Source organism: Polyodon spathula, chromosome 4, assembly GCF_017654505.1.
Source record: "Polyodon spathula isolate WHYD16114869_AA chromosome 4, ASM1765450v1, whole genome shotgun sequence".
Lineage (NCBI taxonomy): Eukaryota > Metazoa > Chordata > Actinopteri > Acipenseriformes > Polyodontidae > Polyodon > Polyodon spathula.
In genome coordinates this window covers 18,571,831-18,587,461 of record NC_054537.1, presented here as the reverse complement: position 1 = coordinate 18,587,461, position 15,631 = coordinate 18,571,831, and the positions used below count along the sequence as shown (strand labels likewise).

The following is a 15,631-nucleotide window of genomic DNA, read 5'->3' as shown; positions in this document are numbered from 1 at the left end:
TAACATATCTGAATGTGTCTTCTCATTGTTAACATCCTGACAGCTTTTTACACTTAGAACTTTAAAGTATGTTTCAAAGCTCTTTTCAAAATGGCTGCTCTGGTGCTCTGCTGATGTCAGGATTATTGCCCACATTGTCAAACAGGTAACAGCAATAACAATATATGATGTGCTACGGAACACAAAAGCCAGAACACTTGTTATGGTTTTTTTTTTATTATTGTTTTTAATCTCTCTTCCTGCAGTACAGATCTTAAACCCAAGTGAACTAGAGTGGCCATTAAGGATGTTAACAATGAAAAGAAGAATGACAGGCATGTTATGTTAAACATTTTTACCAACACGTGGGGATGTGTAACGCTATATTTTTCAGAACCCCCTACTTACTCTTTAAGGTCTCCTGGAATAACGCAGGGAGGATTACTGCAAACCATTTATCACTGGCCTGGGTGGGACAGCCATGAAATGTGCTCTCCATTGTAACTGTGGATACTGGGGAGGGAGCTGAACAAGAGGAGCTGAAACAAATCAAAAGAGGTTGTAATGAGGCAATACAACGCAATGTTGACAAACCCTAGTCAAAGCACAGCACAGAAACCAGGACCAGAGGAAACACAGCTGAAAATGAAGTGGAGGTAGGCTTTGGACAGAGGGAAGGAGACACTTTTTCACACAGAGAATAGTGAGGGTGTGAAATGGGTTACCTAGTTGTGTTGTTGAGGCAGAATCATGGGGATCCTTTAAGACCTGACTTAAAGATTAACCAGCTACTTGGAACTGGACGAGCACTGATGGGCTGAAAGGCTTCCCCTCGTTCGTAAATATTCTTATAGTCTCATGAAATCAGTCCCCAGTCTTTTACTTGAGGATCTATTGCTGTAGCTGCTTATTTGTATAACGGCTTGAGTAGCGGGTCACACATACAATCTCAAGAGCATTAAACCCTGTACTTTTATGAGGGGTGTTAATTTCAGTTACTCAAACACTGTTTTATTTTTGTAATTCTTTGATGTGTTAAGGTGCTTTTTCTCTTCAGTTCTGCAGTGGTTCCCTGCCATAGACCTGAATGCATGTAAAATAGGCTAGGTTAGCTAAAATGCCTTTATTTATTGGGTTTTGGTCTACTGAAATCTACATATATTTAGGGGTACAATATATCTTAGATTTATTATATATATATATACATATATAGGTTCATGCGCTTTATGAACCAATAACTACTTTACAACATAACAGACAAGTGATTGTATACATTTAATACAGGGATAGAGAGGATACACAGTGGTTCTTAGTAGTAACATAAAAATAATCAATAAATGAGGGCAGACATTTTTATGTCTGTCCTCACTCTTTTCAGTTGTGTCCACGCATGTTTTACCATGAGGAACTCTGAATTTAAAGCTGGACTAAATCAATACTATGACATCACTGTTGCTGCTACAACCATTGAAATATTTCAAAGAAATATACTTTTGGAACACCAACACACATATTATTATTATTATTATTATTATTATTATTATTATTATTATTATTATTATTATTATTATTATTATTATTGATTTCTTAACAGATGCCCTTATCCAGGGCGACTTACAGTTATAAAGTATCACATTACAGAATATCACTTTACAGATAAGAGCACTTGTAAAGTACAGTAAATTCAGTAGCAAAATATCAAATTCAAAGAGCAAAAAATAGAGATTATAGTACAAAATGACATGTAACAGTGGTTTCGACTAAGAATAGTTAACTTATATTAGTTAGTTGTACTTTAAAATATTAGCTTATACGAGTAAAGTCCAGTAAGAGCACGTAGTAAGTACGATGAACGGATGAGAGCGATTTCAATGGATGCTATGCGAGCGGTGATAGGGAGCCAGTGTAGAGAGCAGAGCAGTGGTGTAGTGTGGGAGAAACGAGGAAGGGAAAAGACAAGGCGATGGATGATCTGGAGCAGACGGGTGACAGAGGCAGGGAGGCTGGCCAGGAGGGAGTTGCAGTAGCCAAGATGGGACAGTCTTATATGGCACAGTGAAGCCTCTATTATAAGAACTAATTCTGCTAAGAAAATGTAATTCAACGCCTTTCCCTGTAGGTACCAGACACGGGGGGCTGGTTAGCATGTTTTCTATGACAGCAGGGCAGATGAGCTCAATGCATTGACAGATTAACATCTCCAGGTGTAATTGGATTGATTCCATTTGGAAGGATTAATTGGCGGGGGGGGAGGGGGGTTGTTAATTTTTTTGCTTGCTGCAGTGAAAAGCTTCTATCTGCCAGGCATATTTAACCTTGTGGAAGGAGGCCTGTCACTCCTGCAGGGATCAGTTTGGGAGGTTTCTGTGACAGGAGGGGGGGGGGGGGGGGTTGACAGAGAGAAAGAGAGGTATCAAAGAGGTATCAAAATGTAACATGTAGCAAACACATATTTTCATTTTAAAACAACTGGAACAACACTGGGTAAAATAAATGTCTGTTTGCAGGTCTTGCACTTTCTTGGTCATTCCACCTGGAGAGTGAAATGGTCCCCACCCCTTCAGGGCCTGTCAGTAACCAGTCAGATGCTTACCCTAATGTCAGACATGCTTTGCTGGCATTTAGGTGCTTGACTGACTGCTGAGGTGAAATGACCTAGGGGTAGGGTTAGGGTTAGGGCAAGTATAACAGATTTCCTGGAGAGCAAGTCAACTGAGGGTATAAATACATGTTAATTTGGATTCATATGTTGTTTTTTTCTGTCTTTATGTGAACGAAAAGACACACATTTGCCCGTTTTCCCATTGGAAATAGTGATATTTTGAAATATCACTGTCCTGGTCACAAAAGCAAAGTTTGTGGGGAATAATAGCCATTTTCCATACTTTTGAGGCATGAGCAATTAGGAAATAACACTTACTACCCAGGAACAAAAATTGTGTTACATAGTGTTAGCAGTTTGAATTTGTTTACAGTAGACACTCCTCCGCTTAAGTCATCACTTTCAACCAGCACTTTCATTCTTGTTACACTGCAGAACACACGTAGCGCACTCACGTAACTGTGGCTCCTAGCTTTATAAATGCAGAGCACTTTAACATTGTCAGACAGTGGTGACACCAGTGCTGCTGCACTCCATGAGGTGTGTGAATTGTATTGACAGTCTGTACGGTGATTAGGAGGGATAAGCCACTGGGAGACAGTGGACCTCCCCTGCACCCAGGGCTGAATGCACTCATTCTGTAAAGCCATTGTGCTCACAGCCTTTGCAGCTCTTCGTAATTGTAGCTCACGTCTATTGGTTCATCGCTCTCAAGTGTGCTTTTTTGTAAGAAGCTCATGTTATAGCACGCAACTGTTTTAATTTTAGAGCCTGATGGGTACTATTTTCAAAGTGTTTACTCCAGTCTTTAATTAACTATAATTTTTTGAAAGAGCTAAAAAAAAAAAACTCCAGTTACTTGTACAATACTAGAACGCAACAACTTTTTTAAAATGGAAGAAAAGCTTTGAAAATATGTATCATCCTGACCTGATTTTTCCAGCTATTGGATTTCAGCCCAAAACTCTAACCCACTGCCTTCCATACTACAGCCCAGCACTAACCACTAAGCTGCTCAAACCCAATGCCTTCCACACTACAGCCTAGTACTTTCTCTAACCATTGGGCTCCTCAAACCCACTACCTTCCACACTACAGATCAGCACTTTCTCTAACAACTGAGCTCCTCAAACCCACTGCCTTCCACACTACAGCCCTGCACTTTCTCTAACCCCAGGTCTGATATTTGTGTTGCAGGGTCTGCAGAAGCCCAACCTGGAAGAGATCAAGCATGCAAGGAATGCTGTATTTTGCCCTTCGATGTTCGGCAGCTCCCTGGAGGAAGTGATGGTCATGCAGAAGGAGCGCTATCCAGATCACCAGCTACCCTGGGTGCAGACCAGACTCTCTGAGGAGGTCCTCGGGCTCAATGGGGACCAAACCGAAGGCATCTTCAGGTAAACACTGCTCTGGGAAAACTGGGGTGAAAACAGCTATTGCTGATGTCCAGTTTAATTAAGTCTCACCTTATACACCTTTTGCAGGGGCAAACTGTTCTGGAGCTTAGCTGCCTTTGATTTGTGATCTTCTTTGTGCCAGAGTATATGTGTGTCTGTCAATTAGCATGTTACAGGGTAAAATTAAATAAATTAATATATAAAATAATTTGATGTTTGATAAATTTCTTAGTGCGTGCTACTCTCCCTCCACCCTCCCCTATATATACTTCTCCCCTCTCCTCTTTCCTCTGTCCACTTCAGAGTCCCTGGTGATATTGATGAGGTGAACGCTCTCAAGCTGCAGGTGGACCAGTGGAATATCCCCACTGGACTGGAGGACCCACACATCCCGGGTAAGAGAGACGCAGGGACATAAACACAGACAGACACGTGCAGACTCGCACACAGATAGACACACAGACACGCACAGACACACAGACGCGCGCATGGGGAGATCAACACAATAATGACAGGGGTGAAAGTAAATACTCCTGCATTGGATTTCTAACATGACTAGGTAACCCATGCCTTATTGAATGCTTATTACAACCAACACAACTGTACTCTGTGACACTTTTGGGTGGCTCAGTCTGAATAATAGAAGGCTCTGTCATTTTCTGTGCACACTGGAAATTCTCCAAGTTACCTTACATAATCTGTTTGAAACATGTAACTCTATCTATGCACTGAGATCAACTGATGTGCCTACTTTTAAAATCCCTAAATTGGGATTCAGCATAGACCAACATGCCTTTGTATATCAAGCATCACATCTTTGGAACTCATTGCTTTCAAATGTAAAAACAGCCTCTTCACAATACCTATTTAAATTACTCATTAATATTTATTTAAAATTCAACTAGGGTTGCAAGTACTGCCTATGATCAGGATCATGTAAATTGGAATTGTTTTATTTTTTATTCTTTATTTTGTATTACTGTTTTTATGATAATTTTAGGTGCTTGTGACTTGTTTCAATGATTAGCCTCTTTTTGACATTTTGTAATGTCATTTCTTGCCGTCTTCTCTTGCCAAGACCCTGCTGTAAATGAGATGTATATCTCAAGGGTTAAATAAATACTGACTGACTGACCACAGACAGACATACACACACACAGACAGATGAACAAACAGTGAGTCTGTCCAGTAGCAATTACCTCAGTGACCTGACCTCAGAGGTCCTGTGTGTTGGTGGTTCAGTTCCCTGGGCTTCTTCTCAGCCCCTATATGAATCACTGGTGTTTAACATGTCTTCTCAATTCCAAAGACCTTTTAATAAGAAGAAGGTAACCTTCTACCCAATCTCTTAATTTACTCCAGTCACAGAGGTCCTAGGGATGGGGTGGGTTGGAGGGGGTGTCATTGATGATGGAGTAATTAGCTACCAGCTTCTGGAAGTTTTTCTACTGTTCTAATTCTCTGTGTAAAAATAGAAACATGCACAGTACTGTTAGCACCACTAGCAATTACTTTGTTAAGCACATGGATTTTCATTGGCCTCTGAGACTAATTTATATACATTACCTGACAGCCCTATTCTTGGCAATCCTTTATATAGGAGTGATCCACAGTGCTTACAGAGATGGACTCCCTGTACATTGCAACGAAGAGGATACACCTTGAAACTTCATGTATTGGAGTAATTCTGAGTGAAATAACCACGGCACTCCTTGAACGTTCATTCATGGTGAATCCTCTATTTATAACTTCAAGTTAAAGGATCCCAGTGATTCTGCATCAACAACATGGCTAGTTGACTGTGGCGGAGTGTCCTGCCCCTTTGTTTATTAGTTATTTATATTATGATTTATATGTATATATGACGGCAAAAGTCAATATTATTTGTTAGTGTTTTGTATTGCTTATATTTTAAAAACCTTGTGAGGATGCATGATTGAACAGCTAGTGATTGTTTGACTAGCTGACAGTCATGCATCCTTATTAAACTTATGCAGAGTTAATTACTGGCTAGTTAACCTCTCAGACAGAATATTAAAGGACCTGCAGCTTTGGCTGCACAGTGAAGTGTGTTCGAGAGGCGGAACGAGTCGGGTGGTAAAGGAATGTAAACATTGAAGAGAAGTAAACAATTGCTACATATGCTGGTTTCGCAACCAGCATACAACTTGTTACAATTTGTTTGTTTGGCCCTTGAGCCCTTTTTGTTTGGTGTTTTGTTTTGTTTAAATCTTTTGTTTTATTATTTAATAAACGCGCTGAGCACCGTTGCACTTCAGTTTTGCACCGTGATTCCTTGTTTTGACCCTGTATTTCTATTCTGACGTCACCCCTGCAAAGCCATCCTGTCACAATACCCTCCTGGTAGCCCCCTCTGTAGGAATCCTGAGGGACCTGGCAGACAGGCTCTAATTAGTGCCAGTGTGATGGCTTGGCTGTCATGATGTATGAGGGCTGCGCTCCCACCCCTGTTACTGTCTGTGTGTTACCGGGGGCTCAGATTAATGTCAGGGCTCCACCCTTAGTCAAGAGCAGCCCTTTCTCAACACCCAAGGGACACATTATAACAACACTGCTACCTAGAAAGTACTAGAGCAATGAAATACAGTGGAGCAGGTTTACCAGTCTAATCCCAGGGCTTAAAGGAATGAGCTGTGAAGATTGGGGGAATGCATCTGTTAACCTAGAACAAAGAAGAATTAGAGGGAGCATGATTGAAGTCTTTAAAATCTTAAAAGGAGTTGTCAAAATTAAACCTAACCAATACTTTAAAGTAATTGTAGCTAACAAATTAATTCCATAAATCTTACATATTTTGCACCCTTCCATTAGCTACAAAAGTCTCAAATGTGCAGGTTTGAAATAATACATTTTCAGTAGCTGGAAAAATCAAAGACGTTTCCGGACTGCGCACGATCCTTGTTATAAGTCAATGCTGAAGACTTCATGGCAAATTGCCAGTTTCCAGACACAAGGTCTCATTAGTACCCAGATGGCTCTTAACTGGTGGTTTAGTCAACATCAAAAGTACTTGGGAGTAACTACTGAAACATTCTGAAACACTCAAATACACGGGCTGCCACTCCTCTCACACATGCCTACACACGCATACAGCTATACATTATCATTCAAAAGTAAACATGTAGACACACACAGAGTCATAAGACACACAGACAGACAGACAATACATCGAAAGAAAACTACCAGCTCAAAACACATGGGGAAACGTGGTACTTGAGTTATGTGCTGTGCTGTCCTGTTTTGAGCTGTGCTGATGTATCGTTTGTATTGTGACACAAGACCAAAAGCACAACAACGTAGCTCATGGCAGTTCACCAAGAGGATCTTGAATAAAGAATAAGTGTGTTTTATAGTTGGTATGAATACATACTCCTCTGTCTCATTATTTGTAATAGTCAATAATAAATGATCAAAGTATCTCATCAGGATCATCACATGGGTTGTGAAACATGTGGTATCGAGACCATTAGTGCATCGTTACCCCCTAACCGGTGTGCTGTTGTTTGCTCCTCAGCCTCGCTGCTGAAGCTGTGGTACCGGGAGCTGGAGGAGCCTCTGATCCCTCATGAGTATTATGATGAGTGCATCACTCACTACGAGGACCCAGAAGCTGCAGTGCAAGTGGTGCACTCCTTGCCGGAGATCAACAAGCTGGTGCTGTGCTACCTCATCCGCTTCCTACAGGTGAGCCTTAACACTCCCACTCTCCTACTCCCCTCCCCTTCCTATCTGTGATCAACAAGCTGGTACTGTGCTACCTCATCCACTTCCTCCGGGTGAGCCTTACCTCTCCCCCTCTCCTACTGCCCTTCCCTTCCTATCTGTGATCAACAAGCTGGTGCTGTGCTATCTGATCAGCCTCCTCCAGGTGAACCTTACCCCTCCTCCTCTCCTACTCCCCTCCCTTTCCTATCTGTGATCAACAAGCTGGTGCTGTGCTACCTGATCAGCCTCCTCTAGTTGAGCTTTACATTTTACATGATTATAGCTAACACAATATTGCCATAAATTTTGCCTGTTGTGCACTGAGGTCACAGATATGTAGTTTTGAAAGAAACACATATATTAAACATATATTAAACATTGATATATATTTTACAACATGATATCTGTTACTATACTTGGGTAAAGAAGTTTATGTTTGCAAGCCTTTCTTTTAGGTAGTGTTACACTTGCTTAGTCATTTCACAAGAGAGGGTGAAATTGTCCTCACCCCTTCAACGGCTTCTGTCCTGTAATTAATTAACCAACCAGCTGCTTCCCCTATTGACTCGCATTCTTTCCAGACAGTAACATGACCCAGAAGAGGGGAAATAACCCAGTAAGTTTAAAGATTTCCTGACCTTTGGAAACTTTGTTTAACCTAGTGTAGTACCAGATGTTTTAAAATGAAAATACTTGTTTGCCATAAAGTGTAGACATACTAAAAAAACCTAATAAATTCAGTGACAAACATTTGGACTAGAAGCACATTTGAGACCTATATAAATATTGCAAAGTGCAAAACTGGTTACATTTATGGAATTATTTGGTGAGCTACAATCCCTTTCAAGTGCTTTAAATGTGCTGTGAGGGCTATCCTTCTCGTTCCTAACCCAGCTCTGTGCGCTGCGCTCCCTCCTAGGTCTTCGGTCAGCCTGACAACGTGTCGATCACCAAGATGGACGTAAACAACCTGGCCATGGTCATGGCTCCCAACTGTCTGCGCTGCCAGTCCGACGACCCGCGCATCATCTTCGAGAACACGCGCAAGGAGATGTCCTTCATCCGAGTGCTCGTGCAGCACATGGACACCAGCTTCATGGACGGGTTGTTATAGCGCCAGGGAGCCCGGGGGGGTTCATAGCAAAAACACTACCAACAAACTAGCAAATGGGAACACACACACACCTAGTGGTGTTTGTACTGACTGCTTGACAGCTGATCTAACACAGAGAAAGGACTGGAAGAGGGGCTGTTCAGTTTTTGGGGGGGTGGGGGGGGGGGGGGGTGTCTTTTCATCCTTCAACAGCGTGCTGTGTATCTTGTGATCTAGGATAGTTTGATTTCTATACTTCTGTGTGTCTGTCTGCCTTGAGTGCGCGTGTGTAATATTACATAGAGAATGCAAAGCGTCCCAAGCGAGAACATACCAGACAGGCACATCATGGCAAATTGACTAAACAAATACATTTTAAAAAATGATTACTTTTATTTATTTGAAGGTTTTAGTTTCTGTGCAAAATCAACTGTTCTCAGTAAATTAACATTTTTTTTTTTTTTTTTTTTTTCAGGGCATTGTTTTATACAGTATATTTATTTATTACTTTTTTTATATAAATACCTTTCACAGGGGACTGGTAAGGAATTATGTTTGTGTGTGTGTGGCTGTGTGTTTATTGATACAAGTGAGTGTATCAAATCAGGTTACCCTCAGAGCAGACAAAAAGTCCTCCTTTGAACATGAAGGCTGTGCCAAAACATGTGAAGCAGTCCTGGGGATTTTCTGTGGATAACACAGGGTTAATAAGGGGACTGTTAATTCCTCATAAAACCACTACCAAGACTGGCAGTGCCTCCTTCACCCTTCCTGGGAATCAGTGAACAGGCCCACCCACTACCAAGACTGGCAGCGCTTCCCTCACCCTCCCTGGCAATCAGTGAACAGACCCACCCCCATCTGCCTTTCAGTGCTGTCCAGGACCTTGGTTAGCAGCAGCTACGAGTAAACGACCCTAACCTGCTCCAGCAACAACAAAATAAGAGATGCCCCCTTGGATCCAGCTAGCAGTCCTCAAAACCAAGCTGGGTGTGTTTACTGTGTACACATTGTCATGGTCTGGAGAAGTGTTCCAGGGTATTTTGTATATGTTGTATTGAATATGCCTGTACAGGATTTGCTGTACTAAACACCATTGTTTGCGCTAAAGATTTGTTAGCCCCAACCCCAAATGCCAACCCCCCCCCATCTGCTCCCATTTAATTAAAAGTGTTGCCCCTAGGAGCATGTATGCTTGTTCCCAAAGAGGCCCATCTCCAGTTGGGTAAGGCAGCACCAAAAGCTCTGCTCTCAAACATGGTGGTATTGTCATAGTTTTTATTATGATACTGCTTCCATCAGTCATATTAAACCGTATTGGAAACCGTGTTGAAAATAGATTTGAAATGAGAAAAGTTGTTTAAACGGTGTCAGAGGAGACACCCCGTGATTAAACATTCCTGTGGCAAACTGCTGTATAGCATATAGCACCTCTGTACAGTAAAGGAGTGTAACTATGGAGTGTCCTGTCGAGTAGTGCAGTCAGACTGCGCTTTCCAGAGTTTTAATTGTCGAACTTACTCATTTTTGTTTTTAAAGAAGAAAATATGTTTGTATTTTTTTTCACCTTTTGGTTACACCCTCAGGTGTTCAGCATATTTGAATTTGCATTTCAAGGGAAGATATCTTTTTTTTTTATATGAAAATTGTTGTGAAAGATGCAGCATCCCTTTTTACCAAGCAAACCCTGTTCAAACAGGTGCAGGTCATTTCATAAATCTGCTGCACCACAGGAAAGGCCAAACTCTCAGACAGGGAAGCCATTTGTGAACCAAACAACATGGCTACAGTGTTTTCACTCTGGAGTCTTACAATTCATTTCATCAAGCTCATAGAATACAGTAATAAATCACTGGCCTTTTGGAGTAACAGATTTGTTTGGTTCCTCATTGAAACACTGAAACGTGTTGTTTCTCAGGTTTCACCACTTAGTGTGAAAACAAAATACAGCCAAGTAAACAACAAGGAAGCAAACAAGTTGGATGGAAACTTTCAAAATGGATCCTTGTGTATTCTTTTAATCATTGGCACCATTTTCCAATAAGAGAGCCTCCTGTCATGTCTTTCTGATTAGGTATAGGTCTGACAAGACGGAGGTTGGACATGATCAGCACCTAGCTTGTCTGCTTACCATCTTACATGTTCACTGCTATATTGAAATCAGGCTGTGTTTCAGCTGGCCAGTGAATTGAATGCAATGCATGAAGCAGCAAATTCTCCTCCTTTGTAATGAACAGCTTTTTATAATGTTTTAGTGAAGAGCACAAGTCGGCTTTGGTGAATGCTGTTTTACAGTATTGCGTGCGCTCCTCAAATATATAAACCCAAACTGAAAAACCATCATCTCAGCAGTGTCCATACTGCCACCCTTTCAAGCTGCATCAGTCCCCTAGTCTGGCTGGTTTTGTCATTGCTGAAAACAATATACAAATTGTGAAGGGTTACATGTTTCAGGGTGGCATCTTTAAACTGTAAATCTCACCGGTTTTGCACTTGGCTACATAGGTCTCAATTGTGCAGTTTTGAAAGAAGCATGTGTTATTTTCATGTTAAAACATCTGGTACTATATTAAGTTAAAGAAAGTCACACTTCTCAGGTTATTTCACCGCTGTGTTAAGATAAGAATACATGCTTACTAAACCACTTGTGTCTTTTAAAAACTTCACAATTGATACCCATATCCCGTTACTGGGAGTACGCCACAGATTACATCTGTGGAATTATTTTGTCAGCTTACTTTAAGGTCAGCTGCCGTTGGACTCCCTAGAATTGAGTCCAGGTCCATGTCATATCTTTTGGTTGCAGAGTGAGGAATGGAAATGTTCCCAGGTACAGTGCCATGAAAAAGTGTTTGACCCCTGTCTGATTTTCTGCATTTTTGCACATTTTTCACATTGAATTTGGTCAGATCTTTTTGTGGGTTGTAGTAGTATATAGAGAGTCTGAGAGAAAAAAGACACCAAAGTTTGGTTCTTCTTTCATTTGTTTGGTGTGCAAGAGAATCAAACATGCAATCTTCAGGTGTGAAAGTTATTGCTCCCCTAGTTAACTCAACCCAATTAAAGGGATAATTAGGGTCAGCTGTTTGAATATTTTGGTTAACAATCAGGCCTGATTTGGGCCAGCCGTGCCCAATATAAATCTGACTAACTGGCCCTTACCATCAGAGTGAAGTTGTCAGCACACAGGTTCTAGAGGCACATCATGCCACTATCAAAAGAAATTCCTGAAGAACTCTGAAAAAAAGGTATTGATGCCTATCAGTCTGGAAAGGGTTACAAAGCCATTTCTAAGGCTCTGGGGCTCCACCAAACCACAATTGGAGCCATATTGTCCAAAAGGAGAACGCTTGGGACAGTAGTGAATCTTCCCAGGAGTGGCCGCCCTGCCAAAATCTCTCCAAGAGATACGTAAAATCGTCCAGGAAGTCACAAAGAACCCTAGAACAACATCCAGGGATCTGCAGGCCTCTCTCGCCTTGGCTAAGGTCAGTGTTCATGACACCACCATCAGAAACACACTGGGCAAAAATGGGATTCATGGCAGAGTAGCAAGGCAGAAACCACTGCTCACTAAGGAAAACATGAATGCTCGTCTCAAGTTTGCCAAAAAGCACCTGGATGATCCTTGAGTTCTGGAATAATGTTCTATGGACAGATGAGTCAAAAGTGGAACTTTTTGGCCAACATGGGCCCCTTTATGTCTGGCAAAAACCAAACACTGCATTCCGCAGTAAGAACCTCATACCAGTGGTCAAGCATGGTGGTGGTAGTGTCATGATTTGGGGATGCTTGCTGTATCAGGACCTGGACGACTTGCCATCATTGAAGGAACCATGAATTCTGCTCTGGATCAGAGAATTCTACAGGAGAATGTCAGGTCATCCGTCTGTGAGCTGAAGCTGAAGCGCAGCTGGGTTATGCAGCAAGACAATGATCCGAAACACACAAGCAAGTCTACATCAGAATGGTTGAAGAACAAGAAATTTAAAGTTTTGGAATTGTCTAGTCAAAGTCCAGACCTAAACCCCATTAAGATGTTTTGGCAGGACCTGAAACAAGCAGTTTATGCTTGAAAACCCACAAATGTCACTGAGTTAAAGCAGTTCTGCATGAAGGAGTGGGCCAAAATTCCTCCACAGCGCTGTGAGAGACTGATCAGTAACTACAGGAAGCGTTTGGTTGCAGTTATTGAGTCTAAGTTTACTTTTTCACACGGGGGCATTGGGTGTTGCATAACTTTCTTTAATAAATAAATGAAATAAGTATTAAAATTTTGTGTTATTCACTTAGGGTCCCTTTCATCTAATATTAGATTTTGGTTGAAGACCTGATAACATTCATTGTCAAAAATATGCAAAAATGCAGAAAATCAGACAGGGGACAAATACTTTTTCATGGCGCTGTAATTTTGCTGGTAAAAAAGCAGTCTGCATCTTCCTAATCCTGCCTGACTTACTGTCTGATGGAGTGCGTGGCTTTTTCTACTGCATTTTTCATCCCGCAGACTGTGTTGGGCTGTGCCAGTTTGTGCCCAGCAGGTGCTAATAGTGACAGCATCACAATGCATCTTTTATAGAAAACCACTTGTCAACTCCTGCCTTGCTTTATCACGTTGCATTGCACCAGGAGGACATGGAAAGCAGGAGAATTTTAAAAGGGAAAACCAACCGCATGCATCGAGGATTATACATACGCATTCCCCTACACACACACACACACACACACACACAGTGGCAGAGAGGGTTAAATCCCAGTACAACCAGTTCTGATTTACTGGGCTGTATTTTTCCACTCCATAGTAAATGTATAAATTGAGCCAATTGCTATTAGTGGAAAACTGGGCCACTGTGTGAAAGGATAACTCTAGCAATGGGTCTCCAAATAGTGGCTTTAGCCCACCCCCTTAGCCCCCAGTGGTACATTGAGGGAAAAGCATGCCAGACCTGTACCCCAAAAACTGTTTTATAGTACATGTGTGGGCTTGTAATATTTTTCATGTTTAAATGGCCAGCTTGTATCGGTGTGATGTCACAATAGCAGGTTTGACAAGCGCTTAATTCAAAAAACAAATCTTATTCTTTTGATGATGCCAAACACTCTGGTGGGATTCTGAACCAAGGCCCGCTGAAATGGACCTCAGCGGCTAGACTTTTGGCTAGTGACCTTGCTGAGCTCAGACTTTTAAAAACAAGTCTCACTGATGTAAAGACAAAACAAGACAAGAGTTGGAAACTAAATCGCATGAATGACATGTGAGTAAAAGAATAATACATGTTTAAACTCTTTCCAGTCCAGGTTTAAGGTATTCTCCAATACAGTGGCCTAGTCCCAGTTCAAGCGTGGTCTCTTCCTGTGTCCTACTGGCCTGCGCCAATAGAGCAGACGTTTTTATAACTTGGATCTCATACAGTATATATAAATACATATATTATACATATTTATATTTTTTCTTAAAAAATGCTCTCCTCAGTTCTGTTTTATCTGGGACAGCCTGTACCCTATAAATGTGGAGTCAGCGTGCTCCTTTGTTTCACATCCTGTCTCAAAAACAAATAAAATATAAGCTGTACAGCCAACATGTCAGTAACAAACATAGTCAAACAGCATATAGACTGTATCTGACACTATGCGGTTACGCGAAATATATGTACTATATATAGGTTTCATTTTGATTAACTTATTACTCTTATACTAATATTAATAATAACAAAAACCTTGTCCTTCAATTTTAATGTTACCACCGAGTCCATTTGTGTCCCTTTTGAATGCCATGCATACTACTGTCATTAAACAGGTATACCTTGAGTGGTTTATGAAATGGCACAGGCCCCTGAGATGCAGCCCATATTTTATTTCTTACATTACATGGATTTTAAAAATATGCTGAAATATATTGTTGTTCATAACTATCAGTACTTCTCAGAATGGAATGTACCTTTCCAATTTCATACTCGCTGCCATCTCTTTTTGTAATGCATAAATGACAGTAACGCGTGTTGAATTCAGAATAGTATTATATTTAATAACTTATAATTACTTTATTTACAATATATTTTTATACTGAGCTTGTAAAAAGCAGTGTGGATTGGCATTTAATCAGAGTCACTGTGCCAAAGATCACTTGTGTTCTGCAACACTTCATCGGTGGTCCTTGATTGTAGATTTGAACTGTAACTGCCTGGTTGAAAGTACAATTGGGTCCAAAGATGGCTTACATGCTGTGTGTAGGAGTATATGAATTAGTCTCCTGTTCTCTCGCTGCTGTTGTGCTGGAGGTTAGTTTGCTTGCTGATGCTGTTGTCTCTGGGGAAGCAAAGTTGCCGGTGCTTGAACAGACTGTACTGTGCCTGGTTCATACTCAGTGGTGTATCTTAGTTACGCAGAAAAGGAAATTTGAAAGGTGTGTGTCAGGCTCGGGCAGGGATGTTTCTTTTGGATTTCTGTGCTGTCTGATCTTAGATAAGGTGTTACCAGAGCCAAGTCAAATGTGGTGTTCTTGGATGTGTTTGCATGTTCTTGTTGACTCATAAAGGTTTTTGAGCATCAGTGTCGGCTGGGTGTTGAAAGCAGGACAACATGTTGAGTTTGTGAGACAAATGTTTACTCGAGCTAATCTTGATTGACAGAGAAAGTTGTACTGCATTGTAGTACAACTTAAACAAACTCTTTCACAAAAGTGAGAGCTTGAAAAGGAACGAAAAGTAGTACTAACTGCTCTTTCAAACATGACGTAACTATATATATATATAATATATATCCCTGATATATATATATATATATATATATATATATATATATATATATAGTCTTTACCTGCCTTTGAGCTTGTCT

At 41.0% G+C, this 15,631-nt stretch overlaps 1 protein-coding gene across 3 annotated transcripts in view; it reads left to right on the top strand.

The window, feature by feature from the left end:
- LOC121314262 (rho GTPase-activating protein 39-like) overlaps positions 1-8,947 on the top strand; it is a 102,018-nt gene extending 93,071 nt beyond the window's left edge. For all 3 annotated transcript variants that reach the window (XM_041247320.1, XM_041247321.1, XM_041247319.1), the window contains 4 exons: positions 3,779-3,978; positions 4,282-4,373; positions 7,514-7,683; positions 8,624-8,947. In XM_041247320.1, coding sequence (XP_041103254.1) covers positions 3,779-3,978; positions 4,282-4,373; positions 7,514-7,683; positions 8,624-8,818 — 657 coding nt within the window. In that variant the 3' untranslated portion in view covers positions 8,819-8,947. The remainder of the gene's footprint in view (positions 1-3,778; positions 3,979-4,281; positions 4,374-7,513; positions 7,684-8,623) is intronic.
- The last annotated feature ends 6,684 nt before the right edge of the window (positions 8,948-15,631 follow it).